A 27,953-nucleotide genomic window follows, 5' to 3' on the forward strand; every position below is an offset into this window, starting at 1 on the left:
TGGGGGTGGAGGCCTGTGCGCGGGGAAGGCGGGTTACCTCGTTTTATTGCACATCTATCGGGCGGAGCGTTTGAGGCCTACGCGGGCGGACAGTGTGCACGATGCCCCGTACGGCGGCGGGCCGCGGGGCCTCCTCCCTCCTCTAAACGGGGTCTCCCAAGAGCGGGTCGGAGGCCCCGGGGGGGTCCAGCAGCGCAGCCCCCTCGGCCAGACTCCTCTCCAGGGCTAGGAGCTCCTTCCGCGCTTCCCAGACGGCGTCGGCCCCGTCCTCCTCCCGGCCCGCCGGGGCGTCCCGCAGCGGCAGGTCCCAGAGGGCACCCCCGGGGTGGGTGTCGTTGAAGGTCAGCTCGCACACGGACACTGGCTGGTGGCTGTGGGCAGCGATCGGTAATAATAAAAATAATAGCATTGTACTCTTTCCAAGCACTTCATACAGTGCTCTGTACACCGTGAGCGCTCTATAGTTGAATGAGTGAATTGGGGTATTTGTTAAGCACTATGTGCCACACACTGCACTAAGCGCTGGGGTGTTGCACAAGAAGCAGCGTGGAGCCCGGGGTTTGGCGTCAGAGGTCATGGGTTCAAATCCCAGCTCCACCCATTGTCAGCTGGGTGACTTCGGGCAAGTCACTTCACTTCTCTGGGCCTGTTACCTCATCCATAAAAATGGGGATTAAGACTGAGCCCCTTGTGAGGCAACCTGATCACCTTGTAACCTCCCCGGCGTTTAGAACAGTGCTTTGGCACCTAGTAAGCACTTAATAAATGCCATCATCATTATTATTATTATTATTATTACAGGCAAATGAGGTTGGACACAGTCCCTGAACCACACGGGGCTCTGAGTCGTCATCCCCAGTTTACAGATGAGGGAACTGGGGACCAGTGAAGTGGCTTGCCCAAGGTGACCCAGCCGACAGCGGCGGAGGTGGGATTAGAACCCAGGCCCGCGCGCTATCCGCTAAGCCATGCTGCCTCGGCATCTCCATCGTGCCCCAGGGTTCGCTGCCACCCCCGCCTCCGGCCCGAAACGATCAAGTGCTTAGTACAGTGCTCTGCACAAAGTAAGCGCTCAATAAATACGATTGATTGATTGATTGATCACCCCAGCCTCCGCGGCCCGGACCAGCCAGCAGGTTGTGGAGCTGGGGGAGACGCCCTCACCCGTGGGGTCGGCAGGTGAAGCCACTGGCGCAGGGGCAGCGGTCCAGGACTCCGTCGGGCTCCAGGTCCCAGGTGATGAGGTCCAGGAGGCCGCCGGCCGGATCGTGACAGGGCTCGCCCTCCACGGGCAGCGGCAAGCAGACGGGGAACAGCAGCTCTGGGCGCGGGGACGGACGGACGGACGGACGGACGGTCAGTGCCGGGGGCGTCCCACCTCCCAGCCGAGGTGGTCCGGCTCGGACTCTCCCTTCCCGGCCGACTCACCCGTCTGGAAGGCACAGCAGCTTCCCAGCTGACAGTCCCGCTGGCTTTCACAGATGGTCCCGTCCCCGCCGGGCGACGCGTCCTTGGCACAGAGGCCCCAGGCGCACAGCTGGTCGCCACAACACTCGCTGTCCCGGGCGCAGTGCTGCGGGGGTGGAGAGGGGGGCAGAGACGGGGGCGGATGGGGGGCCGTCACCCCCGGACCGCCCGGCGGGCCGGAGCTGCCGTCGAGGGGCTCCGGGGTCGTTCATCCGATCGCGTTTGAGCGCTCTACTGTGCGCCGGGCACTGTGCTAAGCGCTCAGGAGAGTACGCTACAACAACAAGCTTACATCGACCCCCGGCCCACGTCCTCCCCCGGGCCTGGAATGGCCTCCCTCTGCCCATCCGCCAAGCTAGCTCTCTTCCTCCCTTCAAGGCCCTACTGAGAGCTCACCTCCTCCAGGAGGCCTTCCCAGACTGAGCCCCTTCCTTCCTCTCCCCCTCGTCCCCCTCTCCATCCCCCCATCTTACCTCCTTCCCTTCCCCACAGCACCTGTATATATGTTTGTACATATTTATCACTGTATTTATTTATTTTACTTGTACATATCTATTCTATTTTATTTTGTTAGTATGTTTGGTTTTGTTGTCTGTCTCCCCCTTTTAGACTGTGAGCCCAAGCACCTGTATATATGTATATATGTTTGTACATATTTATTACTCTATTTCACTTGTCCATATCTATTCTATTTATTTTATTTTGTTAGTATGTTTGGTTTTGTTCTCTGTCTCCCCCTTTTAGACTGTGAGCCCACTGTTGGGTAGGGACTGTCTCTATATGTTGCCAACTTGTACTTCCCAAGCGCTCAGTACAGTGCTCTGCACACAGTAAGCGCTCAATAAATGCGATTGATTGGTCTGGAGATGAGCAGCTGTCCACTCTGCTTAGATTGTCCCGTCCCGAGCGCTTAGTACAGTGCTCAGCCCACAGTCGGCGCTCAGTAAATTCCACTGATTGGCTGACGTACCCAACCCGGCGAGATGCGGTGGGATCGGAACTTGGGTCATCAATCAGTCATACTTACTGAGCGTTTACTCTGTGCTGAGCTCTGTTCTGAGCACTTGGGAGAAGACAGTACAACTGAATCAGGAGGCACGTAGGCAGTGAGCTCGTGGTGAACGGGGACTGTGTCTGTTAGATGTTATATTGTACATTCTCAAGCGCTTAGTACGGTGCTTGGCACACAGTAAGCGTTCGATAAATACGATTGAATCATCATCATCATCATCAATCATATTTATTGAGCGCTTACTGTGTGCAGAGCACTGTACTAAGCGCTTGGGAAGTCCAAGTTGGCAACATATAGAGACGGTCCCTACCCAACAGTGGGCTCACGGTCTAAAAATGAATGAACATGCTCCCTGCCCACACCACCTTACAGTCTAGAGGGAGAGCCCACTGTTGGGTAGGGACTGTCTCTATATGTTGCCAACTTGTACTTCCCAAGCGCTTAGTACAGTGCTCTGCACACAGCGCTCAATAAATACGACTGATTGATTGATTGATTGAGACAGACATTAATAGGAATCAACGTTGTGGCTCAGTGGAAAGAGGCCGGGCTTGGGAGTCAGAGGTCGTGGGTTCTAATTCCGGCTCCGCCACTTCATCATCATCAATCGTATTTATTGAGCGCTTACTGTGTGCAGAGCACTGGACTAAGCGCTTGGGAAGTACAAGTTGGCAACACAGAGAGACAGTCCCTATCCAACAGTGGGCTCACAGTCTAGAAGGGGGAGACAGAGGACAAAACCAAACATACTAACAAAATAAAATAAATAGAATAGATATGTACAAACATATATACATATATACAGGAACTTATCAGCTGTGTGACTTTGGGCAAGTCACAACTTCTCTGGGCCTCAGCTACCTCATCTGTAAAACGGGGATGAAGACTGTGAGCCCCACGTAGGACAACCTGATGACCTTGTATCTCCCCCAGCACTTAGAACAGTGCTTGGCACATAGCGCTTAATCAATCAATCCTACTTATTGAGCGCTTACTGTGTGCAGAGCACTGTACTGAGTGCTTGGGAAGTCCAAGTTGGCAACATACAGAGACAGTCCCTACCCAACAGTGTAGAAGGGGGAGACGGAGAACAAAACCAAACATATTAACAAAATAAAATGGAGTAGATGAATACTAATTAATAGAATAGATTCATACTATCGTTATTAATCCATAATTTCCAGATCTGTCCGGAAGGACTGGGGGCCGCGGAGAATTTCTCACATCCAAAGATCACGGCTGGAGGTGCGAGGAGGGCAGAGAGCAGGGTCCTGGGGTCCTTACCGCCTGCTGGGTTTTGCAAGGCTGGCACGTGTACTGGAAGCTGGAAAACTGGCAGTAGTGGCCCATCCCGCAGTCCTCGTCGATGACGCACTCCTGGGAGCGAGACGGAACGGGGTGACCGAGAATCGGGAAGCTTTTCCCAGAAACAGTACCCACTTAGGGAGCCCGGGACAGAGCGAGGGGGCTGGGCCGGGGGGTGGCATCCCTCTGCGCCCCACCCCAACTGCCCGTCGGCCCCTTTAAAGCCCTCCGTCAGCCGGCCCACTCTTACCTCTCCTTGCCGCTTGGCTCCTCTAATGCCTTCCTATGCCCTGGGCCTCCGTCACATCCACGTCAATCAATCAATCAATCAATCAATCGTATTTATTGAGCGCTTACTCTGTGCAGAGCACTGGACTAAGCGCTTGGGAAGTACAAGCTGGCAACATAGACGGTCCCTACCCAACAGTGGGCTCACGTCATCATCATCAATCGTATTTATTGAGGGTTACTGTGTGCAGAGCACTGTACTAAGCGCTTGGGAAGTACAAGTTGGCAACATATAGAGACAGTCCCCACCCGACAGTTTGCCCCTGGCCCACCTTTGGGGCGGAAAGCCCTCCCCTGTCACACATTATGGCGCATTACTCTCCTCGTCTCCAAAGCCCTACTAAAATCACACCTCCAAGAGGCCTTTTCAACTAAGCCTACATCCCCCCTATTTGTTAATAATAATTATGGCTTAACAATGCTTGGCACATAGTAAGTACTTAACAAATACCATTATTATTATTATTATTAAGCGCTTACTATGTGCCAAGCACCGTTCTAAGCACTGGGGTAGATACAAGGTAATCAGGTTGTCCCAGGTGGGGCTCACAGTCTTCATCCCCATTTTACAGACGAGGCCCAGAGAAGTGAAGTGACTTGCCCACGGTCACACAGCAGACAAGTGGCAGAGCCGGGATTAGAACCCACGTCCTCCGACTCTCAAGCCCGGGCTCTTGCCACTAGGCCATGCCGCTTCTCTAGGAAACACATGGATCCGCTACACACTTGAGTCTACTTTATTTTAAAAAAAATGGTACTTGCTAAGCACTTGCTCTGTGCCCGGCACTGTACTAAGCGTTGGGGTAGATACAATTTAATCAGGTCGACACCATTCTGGTCCCACATGGGGCTCACATTCTTCATCCCCATTATAGAGATGAGGTAACTGAGGCCTGGAGAAGTGAAGTGACTGACCCAAGGTCCCACAGCCGACAAGCGGCGAAGTCAGAATTAGAACCCAGATCCTCTGAATCCCAGGCCTGGGGGGGGGTCCACGAGGTCACATTGCTAACCCCTAAGCACTTGGCTTCTTCACCCCACAGCACGTACCTTCATGTTCTGCTTCTTCCCCTATTTGTAATTTATTTTAATGTCTGTCTCCCCAGCTACATAGTAAACTCAAATGGCAGGGATCATGTCTACCAACTCTAGGGAATTGTAATAATAATGTTGGTATTTGTTAAGCGCTTACTATGTGCCAAGCGCTGGAGTAGATACCAGGTAATCGGGTTGTCCCACGTGGGGCTCACAGACTTACTCCCCATTTTACAGATGAGGCAACTGAGGCACAGAGAAGTCAAGTGACTTGCCCAAAGTCACACAGCTGACAAGTGGCGGAGCCGGGATTAGAACCCACGACCTCTGACTCCCAAGCCCGGGCTCTTTCCACTGAGCCACGCTGCTTCTCTACTCTCCCAAGCGCTTAGTTCAGTGCTCTTGTACACAGTAAGTGCTCAATAAATATCTTGATAATAATAACTACGATCCTTGGTAAGTACGTACTATGAGCGAAGCGCTGGAGTAGATACAAGGTAATCGGGTTGTCCCACGTGGGGCTCACAGTCTTCATCCCCATTTTACAGATGAGGTAACTGAGGCCCAGAGAAGCGAAGTGACTCGCCCGAAGTCACCCAGCTGACAATTGGCGGAGCTGGGATTTGAACCCATGACCTCCGACTCCAAAGCCCGGGCTCTTTCCACTGAGCCACGCTGCTTCATGCGTTCTAACCTTGGCCCCGCCACTTGTCTGTTGGGTGACCTTGGGCGAGCCCCTTCACTTCTCTGGGCCTCAGTTCCCTCTTCTGGAAAATGGGGATTGAGACTGGGAGCCCCACGTGGGACAGGGACTGTGTCCAACCGGATTTGCCGCTATCCAGCCTGGCACTTAGTACATCACCTGGCATATAGGAAGCGCTTCACCAATACCATCGTTATAATAATAATAATAATAATAATAATTATTATTATTATTATTATTATTAAGGGGGCAGTCTGGCTGGGGAAAAACTCCGGGGCCCCAGTTCTGACAAAAGGAATCACCTGGTCCTTCCTGCAGGCTGTGACCTTGTGGGAGATGATAACAGCATCCCTGCAGCTTGGACTCGGACTTGTCATCAATCGATCAACCCATCGCATTTATTGAGCGCTTACCGTGCGCAGAGCACTGTACTAAGCGCTTGGGAAGTACAAGTTGGCAACATATAGAGACGGTCCCTACCCAACAGTGGGCTCAAATCCTACGATGCCTCTTCCTGTCCCTCGAGCACCTCTAGGCTGTAAGCTCGTCACGGGCAGGGAAGGCGCCCGTTGTTGCGTTGGACTTTCCCAAGCGCTTAGTACAGTGCTCTGCACTCAGTAAGCACTCAATAAATACGACTGAATGAATATGTACATGTATATATGTTTGTACATATTTATTACTCTATTTTACTTGTACCTATCTATTCTATTTATTTTATTTTGTTAGTATGTTTGGTTTTGTTCTCTGTCTCCACCTTCTAGACTGTGAGCCCACTGTTGGGGACTATGTTGCCAACTTGGACTTCCCAAGCGCTTAGTCCAGTGCTCTGCACACAGTAAGCGCTCAGTAAATACGATTGAATGAATATATACCTGTATATGTTTGCACATATTTATTACTCTATTTATTTTACTTGTACATATCTATTCTATTTATTTTATTTTGTTAATACGCTTTGTTTTGTTCTCTGTCACCCCTTTTAGACTGTAAGCCCAGTGTTGGGTAGGGACTGTCTCTCTATGTTGCCAACTTGGACTTCCCAAGCGCTTAGTCCAGTGCTCTGCACACAGTAAGCGCTCAGTAGATACGATTGAATGAATATATACCTGTATATATGTTTGCACATATTTATTACTCTATTTATTTTACTTGTACACATCTATTCTATTTATTTTATTTTGTTAATATGTTTGGTTTTGTTCTCTGTCTCCCCCTTTCAGACTGTGAGCCCACTGTTGGGTAGGGACCGTCTCTCTATGTTGCCAACTTGGGCTTCCCAAGCGCTTAGTCCAGTGCTCTGCATACAGTAAGCGCTCAGTAAATACGATTGAATGAATATATACCTGTATATATGTTTGCGCATATTTATTACTCTATTTATTTTAATTGTACATATCTATTCTATTTATTTTATTTTGTTAATACGCTTTGTTTTGTTCTCTGTCACCCCTTTTAGACTCTAAGCCCAGTGTTGGGTAGGGACCGTCTCTCCATGTTGCCAACTTGTACTTCCCAAGCACTTAGTACAGTGCTCTGCACACAGTAAGCGCTCAGTAAATACGATTGAATGAATATATACCTATATATGTTTGTACATATTTATTACTCTATTTATTTTACTTGTACATATCTACTCTATTTTATTTTGTTAATACGCTTTGTTTAGTTCTCTGTCACCCCTTTTAGACTGTAAGCCCAGTGTTGGGTAGGGACCGTCTCTCTATGTTGCCAACTTGGACTTCCCAAGCGCTTAGTCCAGTGCTCTGCACACAGTAAGCGCTCAGTAAATACGACTGAATGAATATATACCTGTATATATGTTTGTACATATTTATTACTCTTTATTTTACTTGTACGTATCTATTCTATTTATTTTATTTTGTTAATACGCTTTGTTTTGTTCTCTGTCACCCCTTTTAGACTGGAAGCCCAGTGTTGGGTAGGGACCGTCTCTCCATGTTGCCCACTTGTACTTCCCAAGCGCTTAGTACAGTGCTCTGCACACAGTAAGCGCTCAGTAAATACGATTGAAGGAATATATACCTATATATGTTTGTACATATTTATTACTCTATTTATTTTACTTGTACACATCTATTCTATTTATTTTATTTTGTTAATATGTTTGGTTTTGTTCTCTGTCTCCCCCTTTCAGACTGTGAGCCCACTGTTGGGTAGGGACCGTCTCTCTATGTTGCCAACTTGGACTTCCCAAGCGCTTAGTACAGTGCTCTGCACACAGTAAGCGCTCAGTAAATACGATTGAATGAATATATACCTGTATATATGTTTGTACATATTTATTACTCTATTTTACTTGTACATATCTATTCTATTCTATTTTGTTAATACGCTTTGTTTAGTTCTCTGTCTCCCCCTTTTAGACTGTGAGCCCGCTGTTGGGTAGGGACTGTCTCTATGTGTTGCCAATTTGTACTTCCCAAGCGCTTAGTACAGTGCTCTGCACATAGTAAGCGCTCAATAAATACGATTGATTGATTGATTGACTGTCTCTCTATGTTGCCAACTTGGACTTCCCAAGCGCTTAGTACGGTGCTCTGCACACAGTAAGCGCTCAATAAATACGATTGAATGAATGAATGAATGAATGAAGCGCTCAGTAAATACGACTGACTGACCTTCCCCCCCTCCGTGCCCCTTCCTGCTTGTGGTTCCCACCTCTCTGTCCCAGTGCCACAGCTGCCAGACTCGGCCTCCCCTCAGCCCCCATGGCCAGACAGTAGCCCCCCGCTCCTCCGCCTTCCGGAGGCCACCCCGGAGGAGACTCCCAGTTAGACGACCCTCATAAGAGAAGCAGCGTGGCTTAGGGGAAAGAGCGCGGGCTTGGGAGTCGGAGGTCATGGGTTCAAATCCCCACTCCACCGCGTGTCTGCTGTGTGGCTTCGGGCTCAGTTACCTCATCTGTAAAATGGGGATGAAGACTGTGAGCCCCATGTGGGACAACCTGATCACCTTGTATCCTCCCCAGCACTTAGAACGGTGCTTTGCACATAGTAAGCGCTTAACAAATGCCATCATTATTATTATTATTATAAGTTCCTCCTCCTCTGCAGTGGCGGCTAGCGCTGTCCGGCCCTCTCCGGCTGCCAACTGAGCGTGTTGGGGGGAGGGAGAGCCCGAACCCTCCGCCGGGAGACTTCTCCCACACATGAAATCATGGAAAACAGGCGGGAAGCGTTCCAAACCCTCAATTTTCCAGGCCGGAGAGGCGCACAAAGGAGGCAGAAGTCCCAAGTTCAGGGCCGGGAGGGGCCTGGTTCCAAGTCTGTTCTACAGCTTTTCTCCATCACAGCCGCCTCACGGGTCGGGGTAGACACGGGCCCCTTCCTGTGCCGTTCCCCTCAGCCGGACAGATTTTTTGAGCGCTTACTATGTGCACAGCACTGTACTAACCACCTGGAAGAGGACAATATAACCAGTGTAACACAGACACATTCCCCACCCACCTGGGAGAGCATAATACAACAATAAACAGGCACATTCCCCGCTCACGACGACCTTACAGTCCAGCGGGGGAGACAGACGGTAATAGAAATGAATAATAAGAAAAATTGCGGCATTTGTTAAGCGCTTACTATGTGGCAGATACTACGGGAATCGTGCAGCGTGGCTCGGTGGAAAGAGCACAGGCTTTGGAGTCAGAGGTCGTGGGTTCAAATCCCGGCTCCGCCACATGTCTGCTGTGTGTCCTTAGGCAAGTCACTTAACTTCTCTAAGCCTCAGTTACCTCATCTGCAAAATGGGGATTGACTGTGAGCCCCCCGCGGGACAACCTGATCACCCTGTATCCCCCCCAGCGCTTAGAACAGCGCTTTGCACATAGTAAGCGCTTAACAAATGCCATTATCATTATTACGAGCAGATCGGGTTCGACCCGGTCCCTGTCCCACGTGGGGCTTACGGTCGTAATCCCCATTTTACAGATGAGGGAACTGAGGCCCAGAGAAGTGAAGCGACTTGCCCAAGGCCACCCAGCAGACCGACGGTGGAGCCGGGATTAGAACCCGTGACCTTCTGACTCCCGGGGCCCGGGCTCTGTCCACTATTCATTCATTCATTCAATTGTATTTATTGAGCGCTTCCTGTGTGCAGAGCACTGCACTAAGCGCTTGGGAAGTCCAAGTTGGCAACATAGAGAGACGGTCCCTACCCAACAGCGGGCTCACTGTCTAGAAGGGGGGAGACAGACAACAAAACATTAACAAAATAAAATAAATAGAATAAACATGTACAAATAAAATAGAGGAATAAATTCGTACAAACGTATATACTAAGCCATGCTGCTTCTCATTACTATGTTGCCAACTTGGACTTCCCAAGCGCTTAGTACAGTGCTCTGCACGCAGTAAGCGGTCAATAAATACGATTGATGATGATGATGATGATGTACAAATAAAATAGAGTAATAAATAAGTACAAACATATATACTAAGCCATGCTGCTTCTCATTACTATGTCGCCAACTTGTACTTCCCAAGCGCTTAGTACAGTGCTCTGCACGCAGTAAGCGCTCAATAAATACGATTGATGATGATGATGATGATGTACAAATAAAATAAAGTAATAAATACGTACAAACATGTATACTAAGCCACGCTGCTTCTCATTACTATGTCGCCAACTTGGACTTCCCAAGCGCTTAGTACAGTGCTCTGCACGCAGTAAGCGCTCAATAAATACGATTGATGATGATGATGTACAAATAAAATAGAGTAATAAATACGTACAAACATATATACTAAGCCATGCTGCTTCTCATTACTATGTTGCCAACTTGTACTTCCCAAGCGCTTAGTACAGTGCTCTGCACGCAGTAAGCGCTCAATAAATACGATTGAATGAATGAATTACAGATAACAATGAATGAATTACAGATGGGAAGGGGGATGGATAAAGGGAGCCAGTCAGGGCGACGCGGAAGGGAGCGGGAGAAGAGGAAAGGAGAGCCTAGTCAGGGAGGGCTTCTTGGAGGAGGAGGAGGAGGAGGAGGAGGAGGAGGAGGAGGAGGAGGAGGAGGAGGAGGAGGCCTCACCCAGGGGCTTGTGGGACAGGGGAGTCTCTCCTCTCTCTGAGACCCCTGAGCAGCAGACAGGGAGGGGGAGTTTCACCCATTTTACAGACGAGGTAACCGAGGCTCAGAGAAGTGACTTATCCAAGGTCACGTGGCAGGAACGGGGGCTGCTGACGGGGCCTGAGGACGGGAGAGAGCCAGCCCCGGGACGGCTGGGCCGTGTCCTCACCATGTCAGCCTGGCACAGTGGAAAGAGCAAGGGCCCGGGAATCAGAGGTCACGGGTTCTAATTCCGCTCCACTCCTTGTCAGCTGTGGGACTTTGGGCCAGTCGCTTCACCCCCATCTTCCCTCCTTCCCTTCCCCACAGCACCTGTATATATGTATATATGTTTGTACATATTTATTACTTTATTTTACTTGTACGTATCTATTCTATTTATTTTATTTTGTTAGTATGTTTGGTTTTGTTCTCTGTCTCCCCCTTCTAGACTGTGAGCCCACTGTTGGGTAGGGACTGTCTCTCTAGGTTGCCAATTTGTACTTCCCAAGCGCTTAGTACGGTGCTCTGCACACAGTAAGCGCTCAATAAATACGATTGATGATGATTGATGATTCACTTCTCTAGGCCTCAGTTCCCTCGTCTGTGAAATGGGGATGAAGACTGTGAGCCCCACATGGGACAATCCGATAACCCTGTATCTAACCCGGCGCTTCTCTGTGCCTCAGTTACCTCAACTGTAAAATGGGGATTAAGACTGTGAGCCCGCCGTGGGACAATCCGATAACCTTGTATCTAACCCGGCGCTTCTCTGTGCCTCGGTTACCTCAACTGTGAAATGGGGATGAAGACTGTGAGCCCCCCGTGGGACACTCCTATAACCTTGTATCTAACCCGGCGCTTCTCTGTGCCTCAGTTACTTCAACTGTAAAATGGGAATGAAGACTGTGAGCCCTACATGGGACAATCCGATAACCTTGTATCTAACCCGGCGCTTCTCTGTGCCTCAGTTACCTCAACTGTGAAATGGGGATGAAGACTGTGAGCCCCCCGTGGGACAACCTGATCACCTTGTAATCTCCCCCAAGCTTAGAACAGTGCTTTGCACATAGTAAGCGCTTAATAAATGCCATTATTATTATTATTATTATTATTAGAACAGTGCTCGACACACAGTAAGCGCTCAACAAATACCATCATGATTATTATTATTATTATTAGGCAGCAGTTCTGCAAAACGTCCAGAGCACTTCCCCCTCCAGAACTGCTGCCTTCCCCTCCCGAGCTCCGGGGAACACGGGGCGCCGCTTCCGAGACCCCGAACTTGGCAGCAGGAGCCGAGGTGGAGGCAGCGAGGCCCAGTGGACGGAGCCCCGGGCCCGGGATTCAGGAGGACCTGCATTCGAATCCTGCCTCCGCCCCTTTCCTGCCATATGACCTTGGGTGAGTCACTTCTCTGCGCCTCGGTGACCTCATCTGTAAAATGGGGTAACCTCCCCCTCCCCGTCACCCCGACTCCCTCCCTCTGCTCTACCCTCTTCCCCACCCCACAGCACTTGGGTCTATATGTATATGTTGATTATTCTATTCATTTTATTAATGAAGTGTATATATCTATACACTTCAAGCACTTAGTACAGTGCTCTGCACATAGTAAGCGCTCAATAAATACGATTGATGATCTATAATTCCATTTATCCATTCTGATGATATGGACGCCTGTGTACCTGTTTTGTTCTCTGTCTCCCCCTTTTAGACTGTGAGCCCGTTGTTGGGTAGGGATTGTCTCTCTGTGGCCGAATGGTAATAATCAATCAATCAATCAATCGCATTTATTGAGCGCTTACTGTGTGCAGAGCACTGTACTAAGCGCTCGGGAAGTACAAGTTGGCAACATATAGAGACAGTCCCTACCCAACAGTGGGCTCACAGCCTAAAAGGGGGAGACAGAGAACAAAACCAAACTTACTAACAAAATAAAATAAATAGAATAGATGTGTACAAGCAAAATAAATAAATAAATAAATAAATAAATAAATAAATAAATGAATAAATAGAGTAATAAATATGTACAAGTGTGAGCCCACTGTCGGGTAGGGACTGTCTCTATATGTTGCCAACTTGTACTTCCCAAGCGCTTAGTACAGTGCTCTGCACACAGTAAGCGGTCAATAAATACGATTGATGATATATACATATATACAGGATATACATATATGTACATATTTTAATAATGATGGCATTTATTAAGCGCTTACTATGTGAAAAGCACTATTCTAAGCGCTGGATGGTACTTTCCCAGGGCTTAGGCACAGTGCTCTGCACACAGTAAGCGCTCAATAAATTTGACCTCTGACTCCAAAGCCTGTGCTCTTTCCACCAAGCCACGCTACACCATTACCATAGTATCGGCCACATAGTAAGCGCTTAACAAACACCACAATTTTTATAATTCTTCATTTATATTACCGTCTCCCCCGCTAGACTGTAAGTTCGTTGTGAGCAGGGAATGTGCCTGTTTATTGTATCCCCCCCAGCGCTTAGAGCAGTGCTTCGCACATAGTAAGCGCTTAACAAATGCCACCAAAAAAAAAAAAAACCCAGCAAAGGGAGTAAGGGTGATGCAGAAAGGAGCAGGATTATTATTATTATTATTATCCCTTCCTTCTTTAGACTGTGAACCCCATGTGGTTGATTAAAACAGTGCTCAGCACAATATAAGCGCGTAATAATAATAATGACGGCATTTATTAAGCGCTTACTATGTGCAAGGCGCGTAACAAATACCATCATCGTTATTAGTATCACGGTGTTTGACAGAGAGGGAGCACTGAAATACCACAATTATTATTATTAAGCGCTTACTATGTGCAAAGCGCGTAACAAATACCATCATCGTTATTAGTATCACGGTGTTTGACAGAGAGGAAGCACTTAAATACCACAATTCTTATTATTATTACCATAAATCTCACTAGCCAGCTCTGCCCTAGGCCTTCCTCCTGCCGAACACCAACCCTCCGACCGACGTTCGCTCATCATCCTCATCAATCGTACTTATTGAGCGCTTACTGTGTGCAGAGCACTGCACTAAGCGCTTGGGAAGTACAAGTTGGCAACATATAGAGACGGTCCCTACCCAAGTTCGCTCCTCTCCCCGGGCCCTCCCGGCTCTAGACTGTGAGCGCGTGGTGGGCAGGGGATGCGTCTGTTACATCGGTCTGTGGTCCTCATCTCCCAAGCGCTTAGGACGGGGAACTCGCACGCGCTGAGTGCTCAATAAATCCGATCGACTAATTGATCGACTGTCTGGCCCCGGCTCCGAGCATCGGCGCCCGAGCAGGAGAAGGAACAAGGCCAAACCTCCCACTGGGACGGAAAAACGGGCCCAGGCCCGTCTCGGTCTGCTGGAAGATATTCGAGGCCGAGGAAGAGCCCCCCTGCTAGCAAGTTCTCGTGAGTTTCCCGGAGCGTCCGGGCCCGCAATCCGGGACGAGTCGGGATGGGGAAAAACAAATCAATCCCCGTGGGTCATTTGTGGAACTGATGGCGTCTGGGCACGGAAATCTTCAATTCTGGCTTCCAGTTCCCTCCTTTTGGAGCTCTCAAGACAAGCTTCCTCGCCTGTCGAAGGCTTCCCAGGATTCCCGGCCAACTTTCCCGGGAGCCTGCCAAGGATCGTGGACTGTTTTCAAGCAGCCACCACGCACACGAGCCTGGAGCAATTCGTTCCACCTGCGGCCCCACAGCCGTCGTGCACATACCCCAGACGTGTTTATTTATATTAACGTCCGCTTAGCACAGTGCTCTGCACACGGTAGTCATTCAGCCGTATTTATTGAGCGCTTACTGGGTGCAGAGCACTGTACTAAGGAGTAAGCGCTCAATAAATCCCACCGACTGACCGCTGAATCATCATCAATTGTATTTATTGAGCGCTTACTATGTGCAGAGCACTGTACTAAGCGCTTGGGAAGTACAAGTTGGCAACATATAGAGACGGTCAATCAATCAATCAATCAATCAATCGTATTTATTGAGCGCTTACTATGTGCAGAGCACTGTACTAAGCGCTTGGGAAGTACAAATTGGCATCACATAGAGACAGTCCCTACCCAACAGTGGGCTCACAGTCTAAAAGGGGGAGACAGAGAACTGAACCAAACATACCAACAAAATAAAATAAGTAGGATAGAAATGTACAAGTAAAATAAATAAATAAATAAATAAATAGAGTAATAAATATGTACAACCATATATACATATATACAGGTGCTGTGGGGAAGGGAAGGAGGTAAGACGGGGGGATGGAGAGGGGGACGAGGGGGAGAGGAAAGAAGGGGCTACCCAACAGCGGGCTCACAGTCTAAAAGGGGGAGACACAGAACAAAACCAAACATACTAACAAAATAAAATAAATGGAAAAGCTATGGATAAGTAAAATAAATAAATAGAGTAATAAATATGTACAAACATATATACAAATCGGTGCAAGCTAATACGTGTGTCTCCCCCTTTTAGACTGTGAGCCCACTGTTGGGTAGGGACCGTCTCTATATGTTGCCAACTTGTACTTCCCGAGCGCTTAGTACAGTGCTCTGCACACAGTAAGCGCTCAATAAATACGATTGATTGATTGATTGATTGATTGATTGAAATGACCAAAAATGACACACACCATCAGCCCCATCGATAGACCACCGGATACAGCATGGGCCTGGGAGTTGGAAGGGTCGTGGGTTCTAATCCCAGCTCCACCACTCGTTCAATTGTATTTACTGAGCGCTTACTGGGTGCAGAGCATGGGAAGTAGTAGAGTTGAGCAACAAAGGGAAACCGTCCCTGCCCACAACGGGCTCACAGTCTAGAAGACTCATCTGCCATACTAATAATAATGATGGCATTTGTTAAGCGCCTACTATGTGCAAAGCACTGTTCTAAGCGCTGGGGAGGATACAAGGTGATCCGGTTGTCCCATGTGGGGCTCACAGTCTTCATCCCCATTTTACAGATGAGGTAACTGAGGCCCAGAGAAGTTAAGTGACCTGCCCAAGGTCACACAGCAGACACGTGGCAGAGCCGGGATTCGAACCCATCTGCCATCTGACCTTGGGCAAGTCACTTCACTTCTCTGGGCCTCAGTGACCTCATCTGTAAAATGGGGATTAAGACGGTGAGCCCATGTGGCACAACATGGCTCAGTGTAAAGAGCCCGGGCTTTGGAGTCAGAGGTCACGGGTTCAAATCCCGGCTCCGCCACTTGTCAGCTCTGTGACTTTGGGCAAGTCACTTCACTTCTCCGGGCCTCAGTTTCCTCATCTGGAAAATGGGGATGAAGACTGTGAGCCCCCCTGATCACCTTGTAACCTCGCCAGCGCTTAGAACAGTGCTTTGCACATAGTAAGCGCTTAATAAATGCCATCATCATCATCATCTGTTAAATAGGGATAGAGACCATGAGCCCCACATGGGACAGGGACTGTGTCCAACCCAATTTGCTTGTCTCCACCCCAGTGCTTAGTGCAGTGCCTGGCACATAGTAAGGCTTAACAAATACCATCCTTATTACGATTATACCGCGCATGGCAGGCCTCCTTCTGCCCCTATCATGCCCGCTCCTGCGGGGCACAGCGGGCACCCCTTAGCCCCTCCCTGCTGAAGAAAACTGGAGCGATAATAATAATTATAATAAGCTTAATGCAGTGCCTGGCACAATAGTAAGCGCTTAACAAATACCATCCTTATTATGATTATACCGCGCATGGCAGACCTCCTTCTGCCCCTATCATGCCCGCTCCTGCGGGGCCCAGCAGGCACCACTTAGCCCCTCCCTGCTGGAGAAAAATGGAGCGATAATAATAATTATAATAAGCTTGGTGCAGTGCTTGGCACAATAGTAAGTGCTTAACGAATACCATCCTTATTATGATTATACCACGCATGGCAGACCTCCTTCTGCCCCTATCACGCCCACTCCTCGGGGGCACAGCAGGCACCCCTTGGCCCCTCCCTGCTGGAGAAAACTGGAGCGATAATAATAATTATAATAAGCCCAGTGCAGTGCCTGGCACAATAGTAAGCGCTTAACAAATACCATCCTTATTATGATTATAATGCGCATGGCAGACCTAACTCTGCCCCTATCATGCCTGCTCCTGCGGGGCACAGTGGGCACCCCTTAGCCCCTCCCTGCTGGAGAAAAATGGAGCGATAATAATAATAATTATAATAAGCTTAGTGCAGTGCCTGGCACAATAGTAAGTGCTTAACAAATACCATCATTATTACGATTATACCGCGCATGGCAGACCTCCTTCTGCCCCCATCATGCCCGCTCCTGCGGGGCACAGCGGGCACCCCTTAGCCCCTCCCTGCTGAAGAAAACTGGAGCGATAATAATAATTATAACAAGCTTAATGCAGTGCCTGGCACAATAGTAAGCGCTTAACAAATACCATCCTTATTATGATTATACCGCGCACGGCAGACCTCCTTCTGCCCCTATCACGCCCACTCCTCGGGGGCACAGCAGGCACCCCTTGGCCCCTCCCTGCTGGAGAAAACTGGAGCGATAATAATAATTATAATAAGCTTGGTGCAGTGCCTGGCACAATAGTAAGTGCTTAACAAATACCACCATTATTACGATTATACCGCGCACGGCAGACCTCCTTCTGCCCCTATCATGCCCACTCCTGTGGGGCACAGCGGGCACCCCTTAGCCCCTCCCTGCTGGAGAAAAATGGAGCGATAATAATAATTATAATAAGCTTGGTGCAGTGCTTGGCACAATAGTAAGTGCTTAACGAATACCATCCTTATTATGATTATACCGCGCATGGCAGACCTCCTTCTGCCCCTATCATGCCCGCTCCTGCGGGGCCCAGTGGGCACCACTTAGCCCCTCCCTGCTGGAGAAAAATGGAGCGATAATAATAATTATAATAAGCTTAGTGCATTGCCTATTGTACATATTTATTACTCTATTTATTGTTTTATTTTACTTGTCCATATCTATTCTATTTATTTTATTTTGTTAGTGCATTTGGTTTTGTTCTCTGTCTTCCCCTTTTAGACTGTGAGCCCACTGTTGGGTAGGGACCGTCTCTATATGTTGCCAATTTGGACTTCCCAAGCGCTTAGTACAGTGCTCTGCACACAGTAAGCGCTCAATAAATACGACTGATGATGATTGCCTGGCACAATAGTAAGCGCTTAACGAACACCATCCTTATTATGATTATACCGCGCATGGCAGGCCTCCTTCTGCCCCTATCACGCCCACTCCTCGGGGGCACAGCAGGCACCCCTCGGCCCCTCCCTGCTGGAGAAAACTGGAGCGATAATAATAATTATAATAAGCTTGGTGCAGTGCCTGGCAAATAGTAAGCGCTTAACGAATACCATCCTTATTACGATTATACCGCGCATGGCAGGCCTCCTTCTGCCCCTATCACGCCCACTCCTCGGGGGCCCAGCGGGCACCCCTCGGCCCCTCCCTGCTGGAGAAAAATGGAGCGATAATAATAATTATAATAAGCTTAGTGCTGTGCCTGGCACAATAGTAAGCGCTTAACAAATACCACGCTTATTATGATTATACCGCGCATGGCAGACCTCCTTCTGCCCCTATCACGCCCACTCCTCGGGGGCCCAGCGGGCACCCCTCGGCCCCTCCCTGCTGGAGAAAACTGGAGTGATAATAATAATTATAATAAGCTTAGAGCAGTGCCAGGCACAATAGTAAGCGCTTAACGAACACCATCCTTATTATGATTATACCACGCACGGCAGGCCTCCTTCTGCCCCTATCACGCCCACTCCTCGGGGGCCCAGCGGCCCCTCCCCGCTGGAGAAAAATGGAGCGATGATAATAATTATAATAAGTCAATCACACTCAGCCCCCGCACCGAGGTCCCCAATTCTTTCCTCCATGTGTCCAGCAGATGGTTGGTGGCACACGACTTCCTCCCGGCACTTTTTCTCACCATCAACTTCTCCTCTTCCTCCTCCCGGCCCCGACCCCCTCGGCTCCCAGCGCTCGGACCTCTCTGGGCCTGCTCCTGGGGGGGGTCCAGCCGGACCCCGGACGGGGGCCGGGGGGACCCCCAACCTCCCCGAGGCCCGCGGTCGCCTTGGCAGGACGCGGGTGAACTCACGTGCTTCCTTCTGTCGCCGCCGTCGTCCAGCGAGGTGACCACGGTGTCGGCCAAGACAGCCTGCCCAGTCTGGTTGTCCGTCACCTAGGGGCCGCGGAGCCGGAAAGGGAGGGTCAGAGGGCCGGCGGAGCTGCTGGGTGATGATGATGGCGTTTACTAAGCGCTTACTATGTGCAAAGCACTGTTCTGAGCGCTGGGGAGGTTACAGGGTGATCAGGTTGTCCGCCCGTGGGACAGTCTTCATCCCCGTTTTCCAGATGAGGCAACTGAGGCCCGGAGAAGTGAGGTGACTTGCCCAAAGTCACGGAGCTGACAAGTGGCGGAGCCGGGATTTGAACCCGTGACCTCTGACTCCAAAGCCCGGGCTCTTTACCCTGAGCCGTGTTGTCCCACGTGGGCTCACGGTCTCAATCCCCATTCCACAGATGAGGCCACTGAGGCCCAGAGAAGTGACTTGAGCAAAGGGCCACCTCAGAGTCACGAGGTCACTCTTCCCGGCTCCGCCACTCGTCTGCTGTGTGGCCTTGGGCAAGTCGCTTCACTTCCCTGGGCCTCCGGGACCTCATCTGGAAAATGGGGACTGGGACTGTGTCCACCCCAATTTGCTGGTATCCACCCCAGCGCTTAGCACAGTGCCTGGCACATAGTAAGTGCTAAACAAATACCGCCATTACCCGGGGCCCTTCCTTTTTTTTTATTATAATGGCATTTATTAAGCGCTTACTATGTTCTAAGCACTGGGGAGGTTACAAGGTGATCAGGTTGTCCCTCGTGGGGCTCACAGTCTCCATCCCCATTTTCCAGATGAGGTAACTGAGGCCCAGAGAAGTGAAGTGACTTGCCCAGAGTCACACAGCTGACAGTTGGCGGAGCTGGGATTTGAACCCATGACCTCTGACTCCAAAGCCCGGGCTCTTTCCTACTGAGCCGCGCTGCTTCTCCTTTCTAATGAATTCGTTCATTCATTCATTCAATCGTATTTATTGAGCGCTTAACGAATACCCTCATCGTTGAGTGAGCCCACTTTCTAGACTGTGAGCCCGCCGTCGGATAGGGCCCGCCTCTCTATGTTGCCAACTCGGACTTCCCAAGCGCTTAGTACAGTGCCCCGCACACAGTCAGCGCTCAATAAATACGATTGAATGAATTAACACAAATCAAGTGACAGATATGCAAGTGCTATGGGTGCGGGGCGAATAGCAAACGGGCGGCCGGCTGGGCGGAGATGATGTTATCGACAAGACCGGTTGTACTTCCCAAGCGCTTAGTACAGTGCTCTGCACACAGTAAGCGCTCAATAAATACGATTGATGATTGATTGATGGATGGATGGATGGATGTGCCCATTTGGGCTCGTCATCGAAGGGGTCTACTGAGTCCTTGCTGCGTGCAGAGCACTGCGCTAAGCGCTGGGGAGAGGCCAACCCGAGAGGAGCCCCCCAGGTACCTTGTCCGTCTCCAGGTGGGTGCGCAGGGTGAGGTTCCCCAGCTGGGGGTTGTGGAAGTTGGCGGGGAGGCCGGGTCCGCTTGCGCCCAGGGGAGTCTTCCAAGCAGTAGCCGCCCCCTCCTCGGCCTCCATCTGCGAATTTAAGCCAGCGCTGATCAACCCCAGACTGAACCCCCTTTTTCCTCTCCTCCTCCCCACCTCCTTCCCCTCCCCACGGCACCTGTATATATTTGTACAGATTTATTACTCTATTTGATTTGCACATAGTTACTATTCTATTTATTTCGTTAATCAATCAATCAATCGTATTTATTGAGCGCTTACTGTGTGCAGAGCACTGTACTAAGCGCTTGGGAAGTCCAAGTCGGCAACACACAGAGACAGTCCCCACCCAACAGCGGGCTCACAGTCTATGACAAGCATATAGCTTTAATTCTATTTGTTCTGACGATTTTGACACCCGTCTACATCCCCCTTCTAGACTGTGAGCCCGTTGTTGGATAGGGACCATCTCCATTCATTCATTCAATCGTATTTATTGAGCGCTTACTGTGTGCAGAGCACTGGACTAAGCGCTTGGGAAGTACAAGTTGGCAACATACAGAGATGGCCCCTACCCAATAGTGGGCTCACAGTCTAGAAGGGGGAGACAGACAACAAAACATGAGGACAGGTGTCAGAATTGTCAGAATAAATAGAATTATAGCCATATGCACATCATTAGCAAATAAACAGAATAGTAAATATGTATTAATATTAGTGTAAAGAGCACGGGCTTTGGAGTCAGGGGTCATGGGTTCAAATCCCAACTCCACCAACTGTCAGCCATGTGACTTTGGGCACAAAGTCTCTATATGTTCCCGACTCGTACTTCCCAAGCGCTTAGTACAGTGTTCTGCACAGTAAGCACTCAATAAATGTGATTGAATGAATGAACAGGGACCGTCTCTATATGTTGCCAACTTATACTTCCCAAGCGCTTAGCACAGTGCTCTGCACAGTAAGCGCTCAATAAATACGATTGAATGAATAGGGACCGTCTCTAAATGTTGCCGACTTGTACTTCCCAAGCGCTTAGCACAGTGCTCTGCACACAGTAAGCGCTCAATAAATACGATTGATGATGATGATGATGTGGCGGAGTTGGGATTCGAACCCATAACCTCTTACTCCAAAGCCCGCACTCTTTCCACTGAGCCACGCTGCATATTTACTATTCTATTTATTTTGTTAATGACAAGCCTATAGCTTTAATTCTATTTGTTCTGACGATTTTGACACCTGTCTACATCCCCCTTCTAGACTGTGAGCCCGTTGTTGGGTAGGGACCGTCTCTATATGTTGCCGACTTGTACTTCCCAAGCGCTTAGTACAGTGCTCTGCACAGTAAGCACTCAATAAATACAATTGAATGAATAGGGACCGTCTCTATATGTTGCCGACTTGTACTTCCCAAGCGCTTAGTCCAGTGCTCTGCACACAGTAAGCGCTCAATAAATACGACTGAATGAATGAATAGGGACCGTCTATATGTTGCCGACTTGTACTTCCCAAGCGCTTAGTCCAGTGCTCTGCACACACAAGCACTCAATAAATACGATTGAATGAATAGGGACCGTCTCTATATGTTGCCGACTTGTACTTCCCAAGCACTTAGTCCAGTGCTCTGCACATAGTAAGCGCTCAATAAATATGATTGAATGAATGAATAGGGACCGTCTCTATATGTTGCCGACTAGTACTTCCCAAGCGCTTAGTCCAGTGCTCTGCACATAGTAAGCGCTCAATAAATACGATTGAATGAATGAATAGGGACCGTCTCTATATGTTGCCGACTTGTACTTCCCAAGCGCTTAGTACAGTGCTCTGCACACAGCAAATGAATAAATGAATGAATGAATAATGGCATTTATTAAGCGTTATGTGCAAAGCACTGTCCTAAGCAGTGAGCACTGTTCTAAGCGCTGGCAGCGGGGTGACTTTGGGCCAGTCGCTTCACTTCTCTGGGCCTCAGTGACCTCATCTGTCCGATGGGGATGAAGACTGGGAGCCCCACATGGGACAACCTGACGACCTTGTATCTCCCCCTGCTAATAATAATAATAATGATGGCATTTGTTAAGCGCTTACTATGTGCAAACCACTGTTCTAAGCGCTGGGGGGGGGGAGGGTACAGGGTAATCAGGATGTCTCACGGAGGGCTCACACTCTTAATCCCCATTTTACAGATGAAGGAACTGAGGCCCAGAGAAATTAATAATAATAATGATAATGTTGGTATTTGTTAAGCGCTTACTATGTGCCAAGCACTGTTCTAAGTGCTGGGGCGGGGATACAATCAATCAATCAATCGTATTTATTGAGCGCTTACTGTGTGCAGAGCACTGTACTAAGTGCTTTGGAAGTACAAGTTGGCAACATATAGAGATGGTCCCTACCCAACAGTGGGCTCACAGTCTACAAGGGGGAGACAGAGAACAAAACGAAACATACTAACAAAATAAAATAAATAGAATAGATATGCACAAGTAAAATAAATAGAGTACTAAATGTGTACAAACATATATACATATATACAGGTCAAGGTCATATATACAAGGTCATCGAGGTTGTCCCACGTGGGGCTCACAGTCTTAATCCCCGTTTTCCAGATGAGGGAACTGAGGCCCAGAGAAGTGACGTGACTAACAAAATAACAAAATAACAAAATAAAATAAATAGAATAGATATGCACAAGCAAAATAAATAAGTAAATAAATAGAGTAATAAATATGTACAAACATAGATACAGGTCAAGGTCATATATACAAGGTCATCGAGGTTGTCCCACGTGGGGCTCACAGTCTTAATCCCCATTTTCCAGATGAGGGAACTGAGGCCCAGAGAAGTGAAGTGACTAACAAAATAACAAAATAACAAAATAAAATAAATAGAATAGATATGCACAAGCAAAATAAATAAATAAATAGAGTAATAAATATGTACAAACATAGATACAGGTCAAGGTCATATATACAAGGTCATCGAGGTTGTCCCACGTGGGGCTCACAGTCTTAATCCCCGTTTTCCAGATGAGGGAACTGAGGCCCAAAGAAGTGAAGTGACTAACAAAATAACAAAATAAAATAAATAGAATAGATATGCACAAGTAAAATAAATAGAGTAATAAATATGTACAAACATAGATACATGTCAAGGTCATATCTACAAGGTCATCGAGGTTGTCCCACGTGGGGCTCACTGTCTTAATCCCCATTTTCCAGATGAGGGAACTGAGGCCCGGACAAGTGAAGTGACTCGCCCAGAGTCACCCAGCTGAGAACTGGCGGAGGCGGGACTTGAACCCCTGACCTCTGACTCCAAAGCCCGGGCTCTTTCCCCTGAGCCATGCTGCTCCACTGAGCCAACCCCGCTCTTAGAACAGAGGCAGCGCTTCGACCGTGAGCCCACTGTTGGGTAGGGGCCGTCCCTCTATGTGGCCAACTTGGGCTTCCCAAGCGCTCAGTCCAGTGCTCTGCACACGGGAAGCGCTCAATAAATACGATTGATCGATTGCCAGATCCGACCGGCCTGCCGCGGCGGGCACCCACCTCTCGGACGGCGCTCCTCAGCTTGTACTGGGTGTCCTCCATGAGCTCCTCCACCTCCCGGAACATCTCGTTGAGGGTGGCCTCCTCCCGCGGGGGCCACGGGGCCGGGCCCGGCTCGTTGCCCCCGGCTGGGGCCGCACAGGCCGAGCCCACCACCACCACCACCACCACCACCACCAGCAGCAGGACCCCCGGGACCCCCGGCATCCTCGGCGAACACCTGCGGGCACAGGTTCAGGTCACCCCAACCGCCCCCGCCTCCTCCCCCCCGACACACACTGCCATCTTCCTACCCCACTGCGTGGCACAGAATAACAATAATGATGGTATTTGTTAAGCGCTTACTATGTGTCAAGCGCTGTTCTAAGCGCTGGGAGGGCTACAAGGTGATCAGGTTGTCCCCTGTGGGGCTCACAGTCTGCATCCCCATTTTACAGATGAGGTCACTGAGGCCCAGCGAAGCGAAGCAGCTTGCCCAAAGTCACACAGCAAACAAGTGGCGGAGCCAGGATTAGAACCCACAACCTCGGACTACCAAGCCCAGGCTCTTTCCACTGAGCCCCTACCACCCCCGCACATGCACACACAGATCTTCCTACCCCAGCGCATGGCACATAATAATAATGATGATGGTATTTGTTAAGCGCTTACTATGTGCCATGCGCTGTTCTAAGCGCTGGGAGGGATACATGGTGATCAGGTGGTCCCACCTGGGGCTCTCAGTCTGCATCCCCATTTTACAGATGAGGTCACTGAGGCCCAGAGAAGTGAAGCGGCTTGCCCAAAGTCACACAGCAGACAAGTGGTGGAGCTGGGATTAGAACCCACAACCTCGGACTACCAAGCCCAGGCTCTTTCCATTCATTCATTCATTCAGTCATATTTACTGAGCACTTAACTGTGTGCAGAGCACTGTACTAAGCGCTTGGGAAGTCCAAGTTGGCAACATATAGAGACGGTCCCTACCCAACAGCGGGCTCACAGTCTAACTGAGCCCCTACCACCCCCACACGTGCACGCACAGATCTTCCTACCCCAGTGTGTGGCACAGAATAATAATGATGGTATTTGTTAAGCGCTTACTATGTGTCAAGCACTGTTCTAAGCGCTGGGAGGGATACAAGGTGATCAGGTTGTCCCCCGTGGGGCTCACAGTCTGCATCCCCATTTTACAGATGAGGTCACTGAGGCCCAGAGAAGTGAAGTGACCGGCCCAAAGTCACCCAGCAGACAAGTGGTGGAGCCAGGATTAGAACCCACAACCTCGGACTCCCAAGTCCGGGCTCTTTCCACTGAGCCACGCTGCTTCTCACAGTAACCCCCACCAACCCCACACATGCACGCACGGATCTTCCTACCCCAGCGCTTAGGACAGTGCTCGTCCCCCTCTCCATCCCCCCCCATCTTCCCTCCTTCCCTTCCCCACAGCACCTGTATATATGGATATATGTTTGTACATATTTATTACTCTATTTATTGATTGATTTTACTTGTCCATATCTATTCTATTTATTTTATTTTGTTAGTATATTTGGTTTTGTCCTCTGTCTCCCCCTTCTAGACTGTGAGCCCACTGTTGGATAGGGACTGTCTCTCTGTGTTGCCAACTTGTACTTCCCAAGCGCTTAGTCCAGTGCTCTGCACACAGTAAGCGCTCAATAAATACGATTGATTGATTGATTGATTGCTTGGCACATAGTGACCCCTCCCACTTCCACACACGGATCTTCCAGCCCCACTGCCCAGTACAGTGCTCGGCACATAGAAAGGCCCTAAGAAATACCATCATTAGAGAAGCAGCGCGGCTCGGCGGAAAGAGCCCGGGCTTGGGAGCCAGAAGTCATGGGTTCTAATCCCGCTCCGTCACTTGTCTGCTGGGTGACCTTGGGCAAGTCACTTCATTTCTCTGTAAAATGGGAATTAAGACTGTGAGCCCCACGTGGGACAATCTGATCACCTGGTACCCCCCCGGCGCTTAGAACAGTGCTTTGCACATAGTAAGCGCTTAATAAATACTATTATTATTATTATTATTATTATTATTATTTTAGTAAGCGCTTAATAAATACCATTATTATTATTATTATTATTATTATTATTCTCTGAGCCTCAGTTACCTCATTTGTAAAATAGGGATTAAGACCGTGAGCCCCATGTGAGACAACCTGATCACCTTGTAACCTCCCTAGTGCTTAGAAGGGTGCTTTGCACATAGTAAGTGCTTAACAAATGCTATTATTATTATTATTATTATTATTATTATTATTATTATCATTAACCACCCTAGCGCTTAGGCCAGTGCTTGGCACATAGAACTCCTACCACCCTGACACACGCACGGATCTTCCTACCTCAGCGTTTAGGCCAGCGCTTGGCACACTGGGAGGGACTGTCTCTATATGTTGCCAACTTGTACTTCCCAAGCGCTTAGTACAGTGCTTTGCACACAGTAAGCGCTCAATAAATACGATTGATTGATTGATTGATTGATTATTAACTAGCAGGCGCTTTGCCTATAATGACCTGATGAAAGACATAACACATATTAACAAAATAAAATAAAATATAAAATAAAATAATTTATTGAGCGCTTCCTGTGTGCAGAGCACTGTACTGAGCGCTTGGTAAGTGGAAGTTGGCAACATAGAGAGATGGTCCCTACCCAACAGTGGGCTCACAGTCTAGACGTCCCCGCCCATTCAAACGGATTCATCCCATTCACTCCATCCTATTTACTGGGCGCTTCCTGCGTGCAGAGCACTGTACTGAGCGCTTGGGAAGTAGAAGTTGGCAACATCTAGAGACAGTCCCTACCCAACAGTGGGCTCACAGTCTAGACGACCCCGCTCATTCAAACGGATTCATCCATTCACTCCATCCTATTTATTGGGTGCTTCCTGCGTGCAGAGCACTGTACTAAGCGCCTGGGAAAGAACACCACAACAGAACTATTATTCTTCTTATTCTTCTTCTAGACTGTGAGCCCGCTGTTGGGTAGGGACCGTCTCTCTATGTTGCCAACTTGGACTTCCCAAGCGCTTAGTCCAGTGCTCTGCACACAGGAAGCGCTCAATAAATACGATTGATTGATTATTAACTAGCAGACACTTTGCCTATAACGACCTGATGAAAGACATAAAACATATTAACAAAATAAAATAAAATATCAAATAAAATAATTTACTGAGCGCTTCCTGTGTGCACAGCACTGTACTAAGCGCTTGGGAAGTACAAGTTGGCAACATATAGAGACGGTCCCTACCCAACAGTGGGCTCACAGTCTAGACGTCCCTGTTCATTTAAACGGATTCATCCATTCACTCCATCCTATTTATTGGGCGCTTCCTGCGTGCAGAGCACTGTACTAAGCGCTTGGGAAGTCCAAGTTGGCAACATATAGAGACAGTCCCTACCCACCAGTGGGCTCACAGTCTAGACGTCCCCGCTCATTCAAACGGATTCATCCCATTCACTCCATCCTATTTATTGGGCGCTTGCTGCGTGCAGAGCACTGTACTAAGCGCTTGGGAAGTAGAAGTTGGCAACATATAGAGACAGCCCCTACACAACAACGGGTTCACAGTCTGGAAGAGCCCAGCGCTTAGGCCAAGGCTCCGCACCTCCTCCCCCGGCCCGCCCCGGCCTGCTCACCTGCTGGGCTCCGGGGCCCGGGCTGGGTTGTGTGTTGCGGTGTTGTGTTGTGTTGCGGTGTTGTGTCGCGGTGTGTTCGCCCGGCGACGGTGGGAGGGGCCGGAAAAGGCGGGCACTGCGACGGCGGGGGACACGCCCTCACCTCCCCTTCAAGAAGACAAAAAAACGTAGTCACAAAACACAATAAAAGAAAATATAATGTGAAATAATGTGTGGGCGCAGAGCACTGGGCTAAGCGCTTCAAGGACACACCACCCCCGC

General features: G+C 49.1%; 1 protein-coding gene across 1 annotated transcript; it reads right to left on the minus strand.

The window, feature by feature from the left end:
* Positions 1-27,752, minus strand: DKK3 (dickkopf WNT signaling pathway inhibitor 3). Its single transcript, XM_038764412.1, has 8 exons — positions 27,693-27,752; positions 24,042-24,261; positions 20,452-20,583; positions 19,005-19,088; positions 3,764-3,856; positions 1,429-1,573; positions 1,165-1,321; positions 1-371 (listed from the first exon to the last, which is right to left on the minus strand). The coding sequence occupies exons 2-8, from the start codon at positions 24,246-24,248 to the stop codon at positions 143-145; spliced, it is 1,047 nt and encodes a 348-aa protein (XP_038620340.1). The 5' UTR covers positions 24,249-24,261; positions 27,693-27,752; the 3' UTR covers positions 1-142.
* Positions 27,753-27,953: the final 201 nt, after the last annotated feature.

Source organism: Tachyglossus aculeatus, chromosome 22, assembly GCF_015852505.1.
Source record: "Tachyglossus aculeatus isolate mTacAcu1 chromosome 22, mTacAcu1.pri, whole genome shotgun sequence".
Classification (NCBI taxonomy): Eukaryota; Metazoa; Chordata; class Mammalia; order Monotremata; family Tachyglossidae; genus Tachyglossus; species Tachyglossus aculeatus.